This window comes from Delphinus delphis, chromosome 16 (genome assembly GCF_949987515.2).
Source record: "Delphinus delphis chromosome 16, mDelDel1.2, whole genome shotgun sequence".
Lineage (NCBI taxonomy): Eukaryota > Metazoa > Chordata > Mammalia > Artiodactyla > Delphinidae > Delphinus > Delphinus delphis.
Window position 1 is genome coordinate 53370229 of NC_082698.1, and position 16178 is coordinate 53386406.

Here is a 16178-nt window from a genome sequence, read left to right on the forward strand (position 1 = left end):
TCAGGGACCAACAGTTGTTTTAGAGACAAGGAGACTGAGGGAGAACCAAACTGGGGAAGTGACCTGTCTGGGAGCTCACGACAGCCCCCTGAATGATCCAGGACTCTGGCCAGCTTTGCCTGGCTCCCCATGGAGACCCTTCCCTGGACCTCCCTGGGACAGATGGTCTATGGAGCTGGGCTGTCCTCCTGGCTGCCAACCATCTGGGAGTGACAGTTAAGGTGCCTTCCAGCCTCAGAGTAACCTCCTTTGTCTCTCTTCTATGACCTGATTAAATTCCTTACCAAAGAATGGAGCCCAATTCCCACCAAGCCCAAAGGGAGGCCAGCCTTGGACCATCAGGTGCATACCCTGCGGTGGTCACCAGGGCACCACCCCTTCCTGGGTGCCAGGTGCTGCATTAAACACAATACACCTAAAGAGGCCCTCCACACCCCATAACACTGGTACTATTACCCCCATTTTTCAAATGGGAAAGTTCCGATGTAAAACGATTTGGTTATTTGCCCAAAGTCAGACAGCTAGCTGGTGGCAAAGTCAAGAAACAAACCTGCGTGTCTCTGTCCTGACATCATGTCATCTCATTGCCCTCAGGGCAGCCACCCAAGGCAGGAAGAGCGGGCACCAGCCTGTGCCCTCCACCACACGGGGCAGTCACAGTGCCCGGCGGCGTGGCAGTCCGCAGGAGGGGCTTCTAAGCTGTGCAACCCTAAAGCCAACGTCCCACATCATCAGGTGGGGAGGATCACTCTGTGTCCAGTCAGGCCCTCTTTGGGGGTCACTGTGAAGATTCAGTAGTGACCTCTCCACCTTAGGCAAAGGCCTCTGTGAAAGAAGGTGAGAGGTTTCCTGGGGGGCATTCTGGGCTGGTCCAGCCCTGCCTTGTTCCGGAAGCCACACGGAGTCCACTCACCAAGTGGGCAAGCCTTTACCCAGCAGGTCCCAGACACAGCGGAAGTGTAGACATGTAGCCAGGCCCTGCTGGACTGGAGGAGGATTCCAACGCCAAGGAGGTCAAAAGCAGCCCCTCATCACCCACGATGTAGTGGGCTTGGTCTCCTGTAAGATTTCACTTCAGTGCGCGAACGCACTTAGGCAATTCTTGCGGGCTCCAGAGGACTTTCCTCCACAAGCTCGAGACAAACCGCCAGCAGCCGCGAAACTCTTTCAGGCGTGCCCTGCCGGCCCCTGATTCTTGCAGACTCCCCTGGCTGAGGAAGGGTGACATTCACAGAACCCCTGCCCCTGGGCCACCAGAGGGAGCCTCAGAAAAAAACAAGAAGGAAACCCAAGAGTAAGCACCGAGACCCAAGGGAGTCCAGGGCAGCGCTGAAAAAATAGCATGGGTCAGCCAGTCCTGGTTCCGGCTCCACCCTGCAACAAATGACAGGACTTGTGCGAGTCCAGAAATTTCTCTGAGCCTGTTTTTCTTTGCAAGATGGGGATGACCCTTCCTGGGTCATAGGAGGGTTGTAAGAATTCAAAGAAGTATCCCGAGTGATGTGCTTACCCAGGAGCACTGAGCGAGCCCTGCCCTGACATGGAGGCAGAACAGCGGCCGCGGGGACCCTCAAGACGCCACAAGCATTTGCTGGATTGAAAGCACTCTGCGCACCATCCCCCAACGACTTGCAGCTTTGTCCTGAGACAAGGTCCTCCTTTCCAGAGGCATCTGTTTCATTGGGCTTCTGGAGACAAGAGTAAAGCAGAGTTTAAGGAAACAGATGCCTTCTGGAGGCTTTTCAAGTGAGGTGGGGAAAGGATGATGGAAAGAAAACAGGGCAGGGAGTGGAAGAAGATAGAACTGTCTCAGTTCTGTTCCTAACTCACCCTGTGGCTCTGAGCAAGCCATCCCTCTCTCTTGGACTTCAGTTTGCCAACCTGCAAAACTGAATAGGTAGAGACCAATGATCTCCAAGGGCCTCTGCACCTCCCACTGCCTAAGCTCTGCCACCATAAATCATGCCAGGTGGAAACCCAACAGTCCTTGGCACTCACTCTCCAGAACTGGAAATCCGGAGTCCAGGTCTGGGGAGTCCAGGGAACACCAGAGATGCTCGTGGTCACTTGAAAGGACACCAGAGGGCACAGACCCTAGACCCAACCTGGCCCTGAGAGCCAGTGCACTGAGGGGGAGTCCCAGGCCATCTGTCGGGATCAGGAGGCCTTGCCCCTCCAGACTGCGATCACTCTGGACCCTAAACAGAGCATAAAAGGATCGCCTCTTTCAAAACAGTCCCACATGAAAAAAAAGCTTAAACCAAGCCAGTTCTTTGTGGGAGTTTGGAAGTTCTGGGAGCTGGAAGGGACGCTAAAGCCCAGCTTCTTTTCCCGGAGGGAAATGGGCCCAGGGCAGGATGGTGCCTTGCTCAGGGTCACACAGCTATCACACACCAGCTCTTCCTCCTGCCGGAAGGGTGGTTCTGAAAACCAGAAGCACATGTGCCCTTCCCACAGAGCCAGTGAACTCCTGCGAGGGGCCCGAGGAGGAGGTGGGGAGGACTACCCACAGGGCTCTGGGGCAGCGTCCACATAATCTCCGTGCTCCCTGATAACAGGGAGCTGACGCCCACCACACTCTGCCCAGGAATCTGACTGTATCAGCCTTTGAACGAAAGGAAGGCAGGGAGGCAGAGTTCTCCAAGGGAGGTTACAGGCAGCGCCCCAGGCAATGGAGAGAAGGAACCCCCACCCCAGCCTCACCCCACCCCAGCCCCTGCCATCGCTGGCACAGTTCAGTGATTAACAGTGAGTAGAGAACAAGATACTAAGCTAGGGGTTGACAGTTCTGTAAGCCAGATAGTGTTTTCAGCTTTGCCTGCCAGAAGGTCTCTGTTTCAACTACTCCACTCTGCTGTTATAGCAGGAAAGCAGCCACAGATAGTACGTAAGCGAACGGACAGGAGTGTGTTCCAGTAAAGCTGTACGTGCAAAAACAGGCAGACAGCCAGGTTTGGCCTGCGAGCCGTAGTCTGCCAAGTCCTGCACTAAACTATCACACTGAAACCATCTGGACCTAGACAGGATTTCCTTCAGCTCAGCCACACGAACCCCAGGACACCCCTATAATCCGGGTCCCCAACCCTGGTAGGTTTTTATATTACTTCAACAGGTCTTAATAGCCTAAAACTGCAAATAACCCAAATGATATATTCCCACAATGGGATAGTCCACAACAATGAGAATCAACGATCTACAATTACGTACCACAGCACGAATGAATCTCACATACAAGATTTAACAAAAGATGTCAGACTCAAAAGATGTCCCTCCAAAATTCATATCTTGAAGCCCTAACCTCCAGTGTGATGGTATTTGGAGGTGGGGAGGTAAGTAGGGTTACATGAGGTCATGAGGGTAGAGCCTCCATGATTAGAGGAAGAAAGACCAGAGCTTGCGTTCTCTCTCTCTGCCACATGAGAAAACAGCAGGAAGGCAGCCATGTGCAGGCCAGGAAGAGAGCCCACACCAGAACCTGACCATGCTGGCAAACTGATTTCAAACTTCCAGCCTCCAGAAATGGGAGAAAATAAATTTCTCTTGTTTAAACCAAAGAGCCTGTGATGTGTTGTTATGGCAGCCCAAGCTGACCAAGACAGGAAGAATACTTCGGCAGAAAAATTAGATCTAGCATCCAATCAAAAGTTACTAGATAGGCAAGAGGGAAAATAAAAACATGACCTATAACAAGGAAAGAAATTCAGTAACTATAAGACACAGAAATGAGATAGAAGATAGAATCAGCAAAGACTTTAAAACAGATACTGTAAATATGCTCAAACATTTCAAGGAAAATAAACATAATGAAGAGACAAATAGAAAATATAAAAAAAGATCCAAATAGAACTATTAGAAATAGAAAATACAACATTAGAAATGAAGAATCACTAAATGGGTTTAATCGCCAATCAGGCACTATAGAAGATGAGTGAACTTAAAGAAAAAGCAATAGGAACTTTCTAAACTAAATGGTAGAAGGGGGTTAAAAAAAACAACAACTGAGCAGCACCTCAGTGACCTGTGGGACAACAAGGAGTCCAAGGGAGGGGGGGTGTACGTTTGAAGAAATAATGATGGGAGTAATCACATATTTGATGAAAAATACAAACCCACAAATCCATAAAACGCAATGAACTTCAAACAGAGCACAGAGAAAACACACCAGCACATATCATGATAAAATTGCTGAAATCCAGTGACAAAGAGAAAATCCTGAAGTAAGCCAGAGAGGGAAAGAAAAGACACATTATATCAACAGTACGCATATACAAGACATTTAACCAAATGAAATGAAAACATATCAAAATGTGTAGGATGCAGAAAACGCAGGGCATCAAATATAGGCATACCTTGGATGTACTCGGGTTTGGTTCCAGACCACCGCAATAAAGCAAGTCACACTAATTGTTTGGCTTCCCAGTGCATAGAAAGATTATGCTTACGCTATGCTGTAGTCTATTAAGTGTGCAACAGCATTATGTCTAAGAAAACAATGTACAGACCTTAATTTAAAAATACTTTACTGCTAAAAAATGCTAACCATCATCTGAGCCTTCAGTGAGTCATAGATCTTTTTACAACAGTAACATCAAAGGTCACTAATCACAGATCACCGTAACAAATACGATAATAATGAAAAAGCTTCAAACAGTCTAAGGATTGCCAAAATGTGACAGAGACTCAAAGTGAGCCAATGCTGCTGGAAAAATGGTGTCAATAGACTTGCTCAATGCAGGCTTGCCACAAACCTTCAATTTGCTAAAAATGCAGTGTCTGGGAAGCACAATAAAATGAGGTATGCCTGTACTTATACTGTAGGAAAGAAGAAAGATCTAAAAGCAATGACCTAATCTTCTGCCTTAAGAAGCCAGACAAAGAACAAAATCATCCCAAGATAAGTAGAAGAGAGAAGATAATAAAAAGAGCAGAAATCAGCGCAACAGACTGGAGGTGGATGGTGGTGACGGTTGCACAACACCGTGAATGCACTTAATGCCACTGGACTGGGCACTTGAAAATGGTTATAATTCTAAGTTTTGTTATGTATGTTTTACCACAATTTTTAAATATAAAAATATGATTTTTGAAAAACTTTTAAAGAAATTAATAAAATAAAAGCAGAAAAACAACAGAGAAACATCACCTAAACTAAAGGAAGTCAGATCGGAGAGTGAAATCTAATTTATATAAGTGACAGGAGGCAAATCAGTGGTTGCCAGAGGAAGGGTGGGGAGGGAGTGACTACAGAAGGGCATAAGGACAGTTTCTAGAGGGATGGAAACGTTTCACATCTTCATCGTGGCGATCATGATGAGAGGGGAGGGAGGATACAGCTGCCAGCTCAGTGCACTGAACACTTGAAATGGGTACAGGTTCATCCTTCCTTCCTTCCTCCTTCCTTCTTTCTTTCCTTCCTTCCTCCCTCCCTCCCTCCCTTCCTTCTTTCTATGTATGTATGTATCAGTATGTATATTAGAAGTGGATTTATTTATAGAGATACATATTCCATAGTCAGAATGCAGTCCGTCTCAAAAGGCGAGAATGGCCTTGGGAGAAATACACTCCACAGACAGAGTGTGGGCCATCTCAGAAGGCGAGAGGCCTATTCTATTTAATCTACACTTCAATAGAAGTGATTTTTTTTTTTAATTTATTTGGCTGCGTCGGGTCTTAGTTGTGTCACGTGGGGTCTTTTCGTTGCAGCGCGCGCGCGGGCTTCTCCCTAGTTGTGGTGTGCCAGCTCCAGAGCGCACGGGCTCAGTAGTGGCGGTGTGCGGGCTTAGTTGCCCTACGGCATGTGGGATCTTAGTTCCCTGACCAGGGATTGAACCCCCGTTCCCTGCACTGGATGGCGGATTCTTAACCACTGGACCACCAGGAAAGTCCCTAGAAGTGATTTTTTTTAAAGCATTTCTAGGAAAAAAAAAAAAAAAAAGGTACAAACAAGATGGGAATAGGGTACTCCCCCATAGATGACAAATCACCCCAGCAGACTGGGCCACGCTGACTATTTACCGGCCAAGGAAGCAGAGTTATACACACCACCAGTTACTTAGACCTGACGCCACCCTGTGAGTGTGTAATAATCATATGTCCTGGGGAATAATCACAGTGCACCATACGGCCCATCCTCGCAAATCCCTCCTGGTGGTCCCAGCCGCAGATGCGCCTGAGCCAGTGAGATCAGGAGCTGAGGCCCTAAACGGATCAGCAACTCCTAGTTCTAGCGGAGTCTCTAATTAAGCAATCCTCGCCCTCCGTCTTGGCAAGACAAAATGTGGAAAAATACACAAACACACACCCCTATGAGCCAAAAGATAAGGCGGTCTATTTCCTATGAATTGGGGCAGCCCTTCTGGAGAATATGACTATATAAATGTCAGGCCGGTCAAAACGATGGACACACCTTCTGACTCATTTACTCTCACTCCTGGGAATCTATCCCAGCAAATAATTTCTCCCCTTTCCCCAAAGGGAAGAATCTGTGTTACAAAAGCTAATCACCACTCCTTATCTAGGATAGTAGAAAAATTGGAAACAACCTAAATGTCCAATATAGGAATTTCCAAAAATACAATCAGGAAGACTGTGCGGCAACCTGGAATGTTCTACACTAGGTGATGCTGATACGAAAACGCACACTTCAAGATCACGTGGATACTCTCACCAAGATGTGAAACTATGTGTGACTGCAGACAGGAAAATGGAGACTGAAGGAGGGAACACAGTCAGGTTGGGATGCCTTGTGTAGTCTTCTAGAATTTCCATGCAGTTACAAAAGTTTAGTAAATAAAACTGGAAGGGAAAAAAGGTACCACCTCTCAGCAGTGGAAGTGAAATAGTCTACACATGTTATTAAAACACTAGACTTTCCCTTTCTGATTGCATTGAGTTACCAAGAAATGGAAACAGAGAAACCATCTGCGCTCAGACCTAGGGATCAGGCCTTGGGGTCTGATATCACATGAACAGAGTTCAGCTCAAGTAAGGGCAATTCTCTAACGGTTAGAATGATCCAGAGTCAACAGCCCATTGTGGGGCCAGACAAAGAGAGTTAAGACCATCCACCCACAAAAATGCCACAAACGGGAGCAAGGGTAGGGAGCTGCCGTTAGGTCCTTCCACATCAGACTGGCTTTGCCTCTCTCGGGAAGGGTTAGGGTTAGGGACTGTCCTGGTTTGCCTGGGGCAGTCCTGGGGCACATCTGTTGTTCCGGCAAAATTCTTAATAATCTCTCTTTCATTCTTAAAAGTTTCCCAACTTGGAGCACAAATTACATGCTCACCCTACTCGTGGGAGGCATCTGTTACTTCGAAGGAAGGGGCCTCAAGCCATGCGGGTCACAGAGCACAAATGTCCATGTTTCTCACCCAGAAACAGGCTGCACATTAGGGTCAGCAATGAATTCCCGCATTTTACAAGCAGGGAAGCTGTGGCTCAGACCTGCCCTTGTCACTGAGAAGGTCCACAGCAGAGTGGGGGGCTCTCTGTCGTCTGTGCCTACAAGCAGTCTCCGTTTTTCACTTTCAATCCACCTCTGAAATAAATCCAGGCAAGGGCTTTATCAGAATCTTTGCAGATTAAACTCAGTGTCTGTGGTGGGAGCTGCAGGCATCATCGGAATCATCCCTCGAGAGGATTCATTCAGCAAAACCAGGGAAGCTCAGATTCTCTGTGGAATCAGGTGGGGTGAGAATGAACAAAGACAAAGGCTGTAAGCCCCTCCCAGCTTCCTTTCCTCTGCAAGTCAAAGTGCGATTTTTTTAAGAATTTTAATCATAGTAAAGTACACATAATATAAAACTTACCACCTTAACCATTTTTAAGTGTACGGCTCAGTGGCATTAAGTACATTCGCAGTGCTGTGAAACCATCACCACCGTCCACAGAACTCTTTCCATCTTGCAGAACTGACACTCTGTCCCCATTAAGCAGTAACTTCCCATTTTCCCCTCCCGCCAGCCCCTAGTACCCACCATTCTACTTTGGTCTCTGAAGCAGACTACTCTATGTACCTCATATAAGTGGAATCATAGAGTATTTGTCCTTTTGTGATTGGTTTATTTCATTCAGCATAATGTCCTCAAGATTCACCCACATTGTAGTATGCGTAGGAATTTCCTTCATTTTTAAGGCTGAATAATATTCCATGGCCTGTATAGACCACTTTTTGTTTATCCATTCATCCTTCGGTAGACACAGGGGTTGCTTCTAGCTCTCAGCTATTATGAATAACGCTGCTACAAACAAGGGTGCACAAATATCTATTCAAGATCCTGCTTTCAATTCTTCTAGGTATATGCCCAGAGGAGAACTGCTGCATCATATGGTAATTCTATTTTTTACTTTTTGAGGAACCGCCATCCTTTTTTTCATAGCATCTGCACCATTATACGTTCTCACCAACAGTGCACAAGGATTCCAGTTTCTCTACTTCTTCACCAACATTTGTTATTTTTCTGGTTTTTAATAATACCCATTCTAATGGGTGAGAGTGATATCTCATTGTGGTTTTGATTTGCATTTTCCTGTGTCAAAGTGAGATTTTGCCCTAGAAACAGGTCTAACACATCCAAGGAATGATTGTAATTTTAAAAAACCAGGCTTCCCTGGTGGCGCAGTGGTTAAGAATCCACCTGCCAATGCAGGGGACATGGGTTTGAGCCTTGGTCCGGGAAGATCCCACATGCCACAGAGCAACTAAAGCCCGTGTGCCACAACTACTGAACCTGCGCTCTAGAGCCCACGAGCCACAAATACTGAAGCCCGCGCACCTAGAGCCCGTGCTCCACAATAAGAGAAGCCACCACAATGAGAAGCTCGCGCACCACAACAAAGAGTAGCCCCTGCTCGTGGCAAGTAGAGAAAGTCCAGCGCAGCAATGAAGACCCAACGCAGCCAAAAATAAATAAAGAAATAAATTTATAAAAAGAAAAGAGAGAAGCCACCGCAATGAGAAGCCTGCACACCGCAACGAAGAGTAGCCCCCGCTCGCCGCAACTAGAGAAAAGCCCGCGCACAGCAACGAAGAGCCAACACAGCCAAAAATAAATAAAATAAAATAAATTTTAAACTAATAATAATAATTTAAAAAACCGAGAAAGGGTAAAAAGTGCTAGTGCCCTCAAAAGGCTGTGGTGGCAGCATTTTCCTGACATCCCTGTGATAAGATCCCCAGGAAGCCCAGCTCCATGTACACCCAGTAAAACATGCAGTTCAGAACACACACAAACACTGCGGGCATCCACATCTCTCGCCTCAAGCAAGTATTAATGGTCCCTTGGAAAAATCTCGGCCTTGAAGTTGGAAGGAGACAGCTTAAAAAGAAAAAACACAAAAAAACGGTTAGAGTGCTACAGGTGTTTGCTATAAAGAACGTTACTGTGAAAATAATTCTGGGTGGAGCAAACTGTTAAATAAAACCTCTGCTTGTTCCAGCACCTAGAATTGGTCAAAGAATTCAACAGGTTGCTTCTGCATATTCAAACCTGCCTAAGGAGCCCAAGTCCACCGTCAAGGCTGTCATCCTTCTGCTCCGCTTTCTCACTGTTAATTCATCGAAACCAAACAAAAACTCTCTGCAAAATGATCCATCTGTGCTTTGCTTCAAAATAATCCAAGGTGGGGGAAGATATAAATTAAACATGATAGGCTGAGTTGGTAACTTCTGAAGCTAGCTGATGGGAACATGGCAGCTGGGGTGGGGGGTTCATTATATTCCTCTACTTTTGTATTTTCTCCATTTAAAGAAGAAAACTTCTCTGAAGAGGTAAGGGCTTGGCACATCATCTTACTCATTTTCAACAACCTTGTGAGGCAGGCAGCAGGCAGGTGACAGCAGTATTTCACAAAGAAATCAGCTCAGGTTGAGAGTCCAGACCTGCACCCAGGAACCCCCGCTGCACCATGCACTTCCCTAAGGGCTCTGCGCCCCAATTCCCAAGCCTTATTCCACATTCCCAGCTCCTGTGCAGATGAAGACAGCAAATCTCTGCCTAGAACCCAGCAGGGAGGGGCCGGGCAGCCTCCCCCTCTCATTTTCCCAACAGAGCTCTCATGCCTCGTTTTCCTGACTGTTCCTGTTTGTCCTGTCCTGTTCTGCCCCAGTGCACACTAACTGAAAAATGATTAACTCTCGACCACAGACACTGCCAATTCTGCAAAACTCCGATAACGCTGTAGCCCCCTTGAATCACCAAGCAGACTTGCTACAATTCTGGATTCATGAACTCTGCTATGTGAATCTGGTGCTGCAAATGTATTATATTGGGCAAGTTAGTAAAGCTTCCCAAGAGCAAAGAATCTATCCCGAAGGCGCTCTGAAGAAACAGAGATTACTAGGGCCCTGGGCCACAGCAGCAGCAGGAGAGTTTCACCCCAGATGCAAAAATCAGGATGAGAGTCAGAGGTCGGGATGTAAGGCCAAGCAAGCACAGCGGGCCACCGGGCAAGGGGTACAACAGGAGGGTGGACAAAGTGTCTAAAGTGTCAAACCACCTGCCTAAGCCAGGTGGCCCTCAACTGTGCACCTGGCTGGGGGCTGGGGACTCCAGGTGAGGCCAGAAGGCTCTCCTCCAGACAGGGAGCAATGCAGGTCTGAGAAGCCACACATCTCAGGGAAGGGGCAACCACAGTCCTCCCATTAGGAGGGGCCCACAGGAACCACCTCAAATGTCCAGCACTGCCCTACCTCAGGGGCAATAATGAGGCTGCTGGTGAAAGGTTGTCTGGGCACCAGAAAAGTCCTGCGGTGAATGGCCAAGCCACTGAATCCCACCCTACTTCTCCAGGACAGAAAACCCCCCAAACTTTGAGATAAATCATCAGGGGGTGATGCTGGAAAAACAAGGGTGAAAGGCTGAGAGATCCTGGTAAGTCGGCCTCGATGTCAAAAGTTCCAGTCCAAATAGGAAATGCCAAAATCCTCAGTAGAGGCAAATGTGGCATCATGACCACTTATCCTGTCCCTCCTTCTCCATCAGGCCCCACCCAGACACTAGCTGCAGACTCGACGCTTGTATTAAATGAGGTTTTAAAACCCTCTGTGCACGGTCATGTCACCGTGCTCTCCTGCACAGAATCAATGTCTGCCTCCCCCTGGACCAATGCCACTGACATGCTCTGATATCTCCCTTAACCCCTTGACCAGTTCCAGCCAGTACCCATTGCTCCTCTTTAAGGTAAGAGTCACTGGTCTCCACTTTCTCATGTCCCATGGGCTCCTGGACCAACTCCAGGTGGGTTTCCATCCCCAGCAGTTCTGGTCAAGGTCATACCCTCCACCTTGTCAAAGCCAATGTCAATTTTCTGTCCTCATCCTACTCCTCTCTACATGAAGGGGTTCCTCTCAAGGCTTCCACGACACAAAATCTCCTGGTCTTCCTTTTACCTCAGGCCACTCACTCACTCACAGCCAACTTTGGAGACTCACTCACAGCCAACTTTGGAGAGGACTTTCCTCCTCAACCTCACCTCTAGCATCCCCACCTCAATATTCAGACCCCTCCTCTCCTCAGTCAATACACTATCCTTCGATGATCTGGTCACCCCTTCCTCTGATGGTGGCCAAGACTTTCATCTCCAGGATGGCCACTGGTACGGGACACTGACATGTCCATGTGGCTGGCTAAGAGACCATTCAAACCCTTCTGCCCCAAATGCCCATCTCAGAACATAGGACCACCATCCATGCCTTCACTCTGCAGAATCACTCCAAAATCAGATGATACCATCCAACTTATAACCTACCAAGAGTTACTGACAGAAGTAGAATTCCAGCTACTTACTGGGAACCACACAGTCCTGCATGACGTGGCTTCTTCATGCCCGCATCCTCACCTGTGTCCCCTGTGCCCTGTACTCACTCAGCTCCAGCCACATGCCCTTCTTTTTGCTTCTTGCACATGCCAAGTTCATTCCTGCCTCAGGACCTCTGCACATGCTGCTCTCCCTACCTGGAGCTTTCTTCCCAAGACCCCATATAGCTGTGTCTTCACTAGTACTCAGGTCTCAGCCTACAAGCCACCTCTCCTTAGAATGTGCTTCCCAACCACCCTGGCCAAGCAGCTTCCCCCTCCCTGCTCTGAGGCTCAGTAGGCTAACACCCCTTCTGATTGAACACCAGCACCACAAGGACAGAGTTTACTCCCCTTGTCCACCCTTACCTCCCAGAGCCCAGGACAAGGCCTGGCCCACAGTCCAATGTGCACAGAGGACCCGGCAGCTGATGTCTCATTGGGGCATTCCTGGGGTGTGGATGGAGGGAAACCGACACGCATCTGGGTCAGAGCCCCATCTTCCTAAACCCCCACGGTTGGGGTAGGGCCCCTTAATCTAGTCTTCAATCACCTTGGCCTTCCCCATCACAGCACCTGACGGTCTACTTTATAATTTATTGGGTTGGCCAAAAAGTTTGTTCTGGTTTTTCCGTTTTGAACGGAACTGGATTTTCCAGTTTTTTGAACAAACTTTTTGGTCAACCCAATACTTGTCACTGGTTTCATGAGGGCAGGACCCTGACTGTCAGCCACCTCACCCAGAGCCTCACGGGGCTCTGGCAAATCAAAAGAACATGAAGAAGCATGATTTACTAATTAAGGAATACGCCAGGGAACATGGCTGCTCTCATCCACTCACCCAGAAGACGATGTTGTAGCTGAAAAGGAGGTACTTGTACCAGCAGCTGACCTCGGCGTTGGAGTATCTATAATAGTGCATCTTCTGAGAAGCAGGATCTGTGGAGAGAGGAGGAGTGATGAGACAGCTGGCTCAATTTGGAAACATCTCCCCAAAACCTGCTCCCCAAGGAAAGAGCAAAGGCAAGATACAGACTCAGGCTCCAGAAATCCCCAAATTGTCCCCTGTGCTCTTTTACTAGTCCAGATGTGGGTTTACTATCAATGGCAGCTACAGGTTAGACAAAAATCAGGTGAAGTCAACTTTCCATAAACAGCCAAAAGAATAAGAGGAGAATTTTTGAAAGAATGGAGAACGGTGATTTTTAAAAAGTGTGTTCTAAATACCAGGACTTCTGCTGGGAACCTTCCCAAACATTATCTCATCACCTCTCCATTGGGTTGATTTCCCCACTTCCTGATGGGGAAACAGGAGTTCAGAAAGGTCATGTGACTTGCCCAACAGCAAGACAAAAACAACAGGGCCCAGGATCTAAACCAAGGCGGGGGCAGGGGGGGAGGTTGGGGGTTCCCCACAGTCCACATTCTTTCCACCCACGGCTACCTGGGGCAGAGCAGCCAGGAGTTGAGGGAACCAAAGGAAGAAATGAGGGCTTGACCACTGAGAGCCGCGTTTAGGAAGAAGAGATGAAAGGGCAGGTCTGGACGTGACTTAACAGTGACCAGTCAGGAAAAGCCATATTTGTTCATCTAACATTTTCTGAGACAACCTCCCAAGCTCACCCTCAAAGGGTAAGGAAGGCAGATCTCCCGGGCAGGGAGATCCTGTGAGCCCACAGCAGCCAGCCCTCACCCCATTGCCCCTTCCTCTGCCTAACCTCCCACCTACCAGGACCACTGTTTTGGCCTCTTGGGGCTGCAGTAAAGCTTGGATTACAGAACACTGAACTGCACAGGGTGAAGGAGGGGCCACTCTTTTTCATCTGTGTCCATCCGCCAAAGCCTGCACAAACGAGGGTGCCCTCAAAGGGGAGTGAATTCCGAGGGCCTGGTCCACCTTTACAATGTTCCTTTTTGAACCCCAATGGCAACCTAGGTGAACCCTTAACTCCTCCATTATCCCCTGCTGTCAAACAGTGGCTGAATGGTGGGGAAGGAGGCAGGTGCCTGCCCCAAGCTGACTCCCAGGGTGGGATCTAAGGCTCACGGGGAACGCTCCCCCCCACCCCCTATTCGCCCCACTCCCCAGGGTGAGGAGAGGAACAAGATGTAACCCAGAGCCTAAGGCAAAAACGAACAAGGCTACTCTGGCAGTGGGGAGACAAACCACCCGCAACGGCAAAATCCCTTCCTGTAAGGTGGCCTCGGTGGCCTGGCCACTGGTCTGTCATGTTCTGAGAAAGTGTTGCCAAGCAGGGACATGAAAACCACATCCTTCTGGAAACGGGTGCTCTGACTGCTCCACCATCCTTCCCACAGAGCAGAACCAACAGGCAGAGCCTGGACACCACCATCCACTGGCTCCCCTCCCTCCAGGAGCAATGGGAGCGTGGTCAAGGCCCAGCTGGGAGTGCAGGCCGGCCTGGCCTCAAACCCAGCCAGGTAGGGGCAGTGACCCAGCAGCCCCATGCCCACTTCCCCATCCCACCAGCAGAGCAAAACTGCCCTCCGAGAATGCGTGTGAACACAGCCCCAGGTAATGAGGGACAATACTGGACACAAGGACACACAGGAGGCCTGAACACAGCCTGGGCCGCACAGGGTGGCTGCAGGGAGAGGAAAAGGAGCTCTCAGGCAGAGATTCCTTCCTTCAGCGACATGACCTGACCTGGGCAAGCGTCTGCCTCTCAGGGCCTCAGCATCCTCAACTAAAATGGGGCCTTAACGACTGATTCCTAATGTCACAGGAGATCAGCCGGCAGCATCAAAATGACTTACTCCAAACACAGATTTCTGGAGATTCTGATAAGCAGGTCTGGGTTGGGGCCAAGAAGCTCCAGTTTTGACAAATTCCCCAGGTGATTCCTGCCATGCCTAATGGACGAGGTATCAGCTTGGGCACAGAAGGCTGTAGTCCCTCTGGGGATCTTGCGAAGGTGGAAGGACCTTGTCAACTGTATTTGCAGCACAGAGACTGGGAATGCAGTAGTGATGGCTCCTGGTAAGGAATTAACTAAAAGTAACCAAAATTCACCCACTTGTGTTTTGCAGATTACAAAACCCCCCAAAGCACTGGTTTGTCTTCCTAGCTGCAGATGAGTGAATTAATCCACACAGGAAAAATTTTTTTAATCTAAAACTCAAGTAAGTTTAAGACAGAGAACAGCCAGCTTGGCTGGAAATGACCTATGAGGCAGAAAAATGTTTAAGTGGTAGAAACCCCGTTCTTTGTATGGACAAGACAATCCTGCTCCCTGGAAGGCCAAATGCACCTCCCCATCTGTGCATCCTAAAGAAGCCAGAAAGTGGATGGCCGTGCCCTCCATGGAACTGGGCCCCAGAGACTGGGGAGGGCTGCTCAGGCATGGTACCCGAATGTTCGGGAATCCAAGAGGGCGCTCCTTGGACATCATTTAACCTAAGCATAGTAAAGAGCTCTCCCCAGAGCTCTGAAGCAGTAAACAAAGCCAGGTTCCCTTCTTTCTCCTTGGTCTTGGCTCCACAAAGAAGCCAGCTAATTAGCACTGGCCTGTATGCTTTCCACAGCACTGCAGACCTCATCCCTACCCGCTTGCCCAGGGCCTCTGAAAAACGATGACCCTGAGGTGACACAGGGACTCTCCATGTGGAGATCCCTGGTCTCCTTCAGCTCCAGCCAGGTAAGCAGGGAGAACATGGAAAGGCCACAGGGATCTCCTTGGCACACAGGCTGCAGGGAGCCTGTGCTCTGGAATGTGGATTCTCTGCAGCGGGCTGCTTTTCTCACCATCTGCTCCCCTCTCCTCCACTGGGCTCCCAGGGTCTCACCCCAACAAAGACTCACAACCAGGAAATAACTCTGCCTTCACAGATGTCAGGGTCCGAACCCACACCCGGAGAATCTCAACAACCATGACGTAAACCCCAAGCCCTCACTCCCTGGTAACTTAAACACTCGAAACTATACCAGCCAGGTCCATGCCAGGGAATGATCAGAGAGAAACACCCTAATCATCCATCAGATGGTGTGTCACACTCAGATATGTCCCCTTACATGCCTGCCACCCCCCTCCCCCGCCAGAGCACTCGCATGAGGACTGTGCCATTTGTGTTGGACCAAAATAACCTCATGAGGTCTTGGAGCAGGGTGTCTCAATGACACTTATTTCCCCATTCCAACCCACAGAAGAGGAAACTGTTGACAGGAAACCGTTTAGTCTTTCTTCACCCACTTGTTTATTCCTCCTCCCCATGGGAAGAGAAGGCACTCAACGAACCAGGAGGTGAGGAGAGTGACCCCAGCCCATACTTCACCTAAGGAGCAAGGAGGAAAGGCTGCCTCTCACTCCTGACCTGCTCTCTCTGTTCTGGGACCAGGAGGTGGAGAAGCAGGTCCTGAACTT

At 48.8% G+C, this 16178-nt stretch overlaps 1 protein-coding gene across 2 annotated transcripts in view; it reads right to left on the bottom strand.

Moving 5' to 3' along the window:
- The window catches only part of TSPAN14 (tetraspanin 14), a 55615-nt gene that overhangs the window by 16134 nt on the left and 23303 nt on the right, over positions 1-16178 (bottom strand). For both annotated transcript variants that reach the window (XM_060034688.1, XM_060034687.1), the window contains exon 2: positions 12638-12735. In XM_060034688.1, the coding sequence (XP_059890671.1) occupies positions 12638-12718 (81 nt within the window). In that variant the 5' untranslated portion in view covers positions 12719-12735. The remainder of the gene's footprint in view (positions 1-12637; positions 12736-16178) is intronic.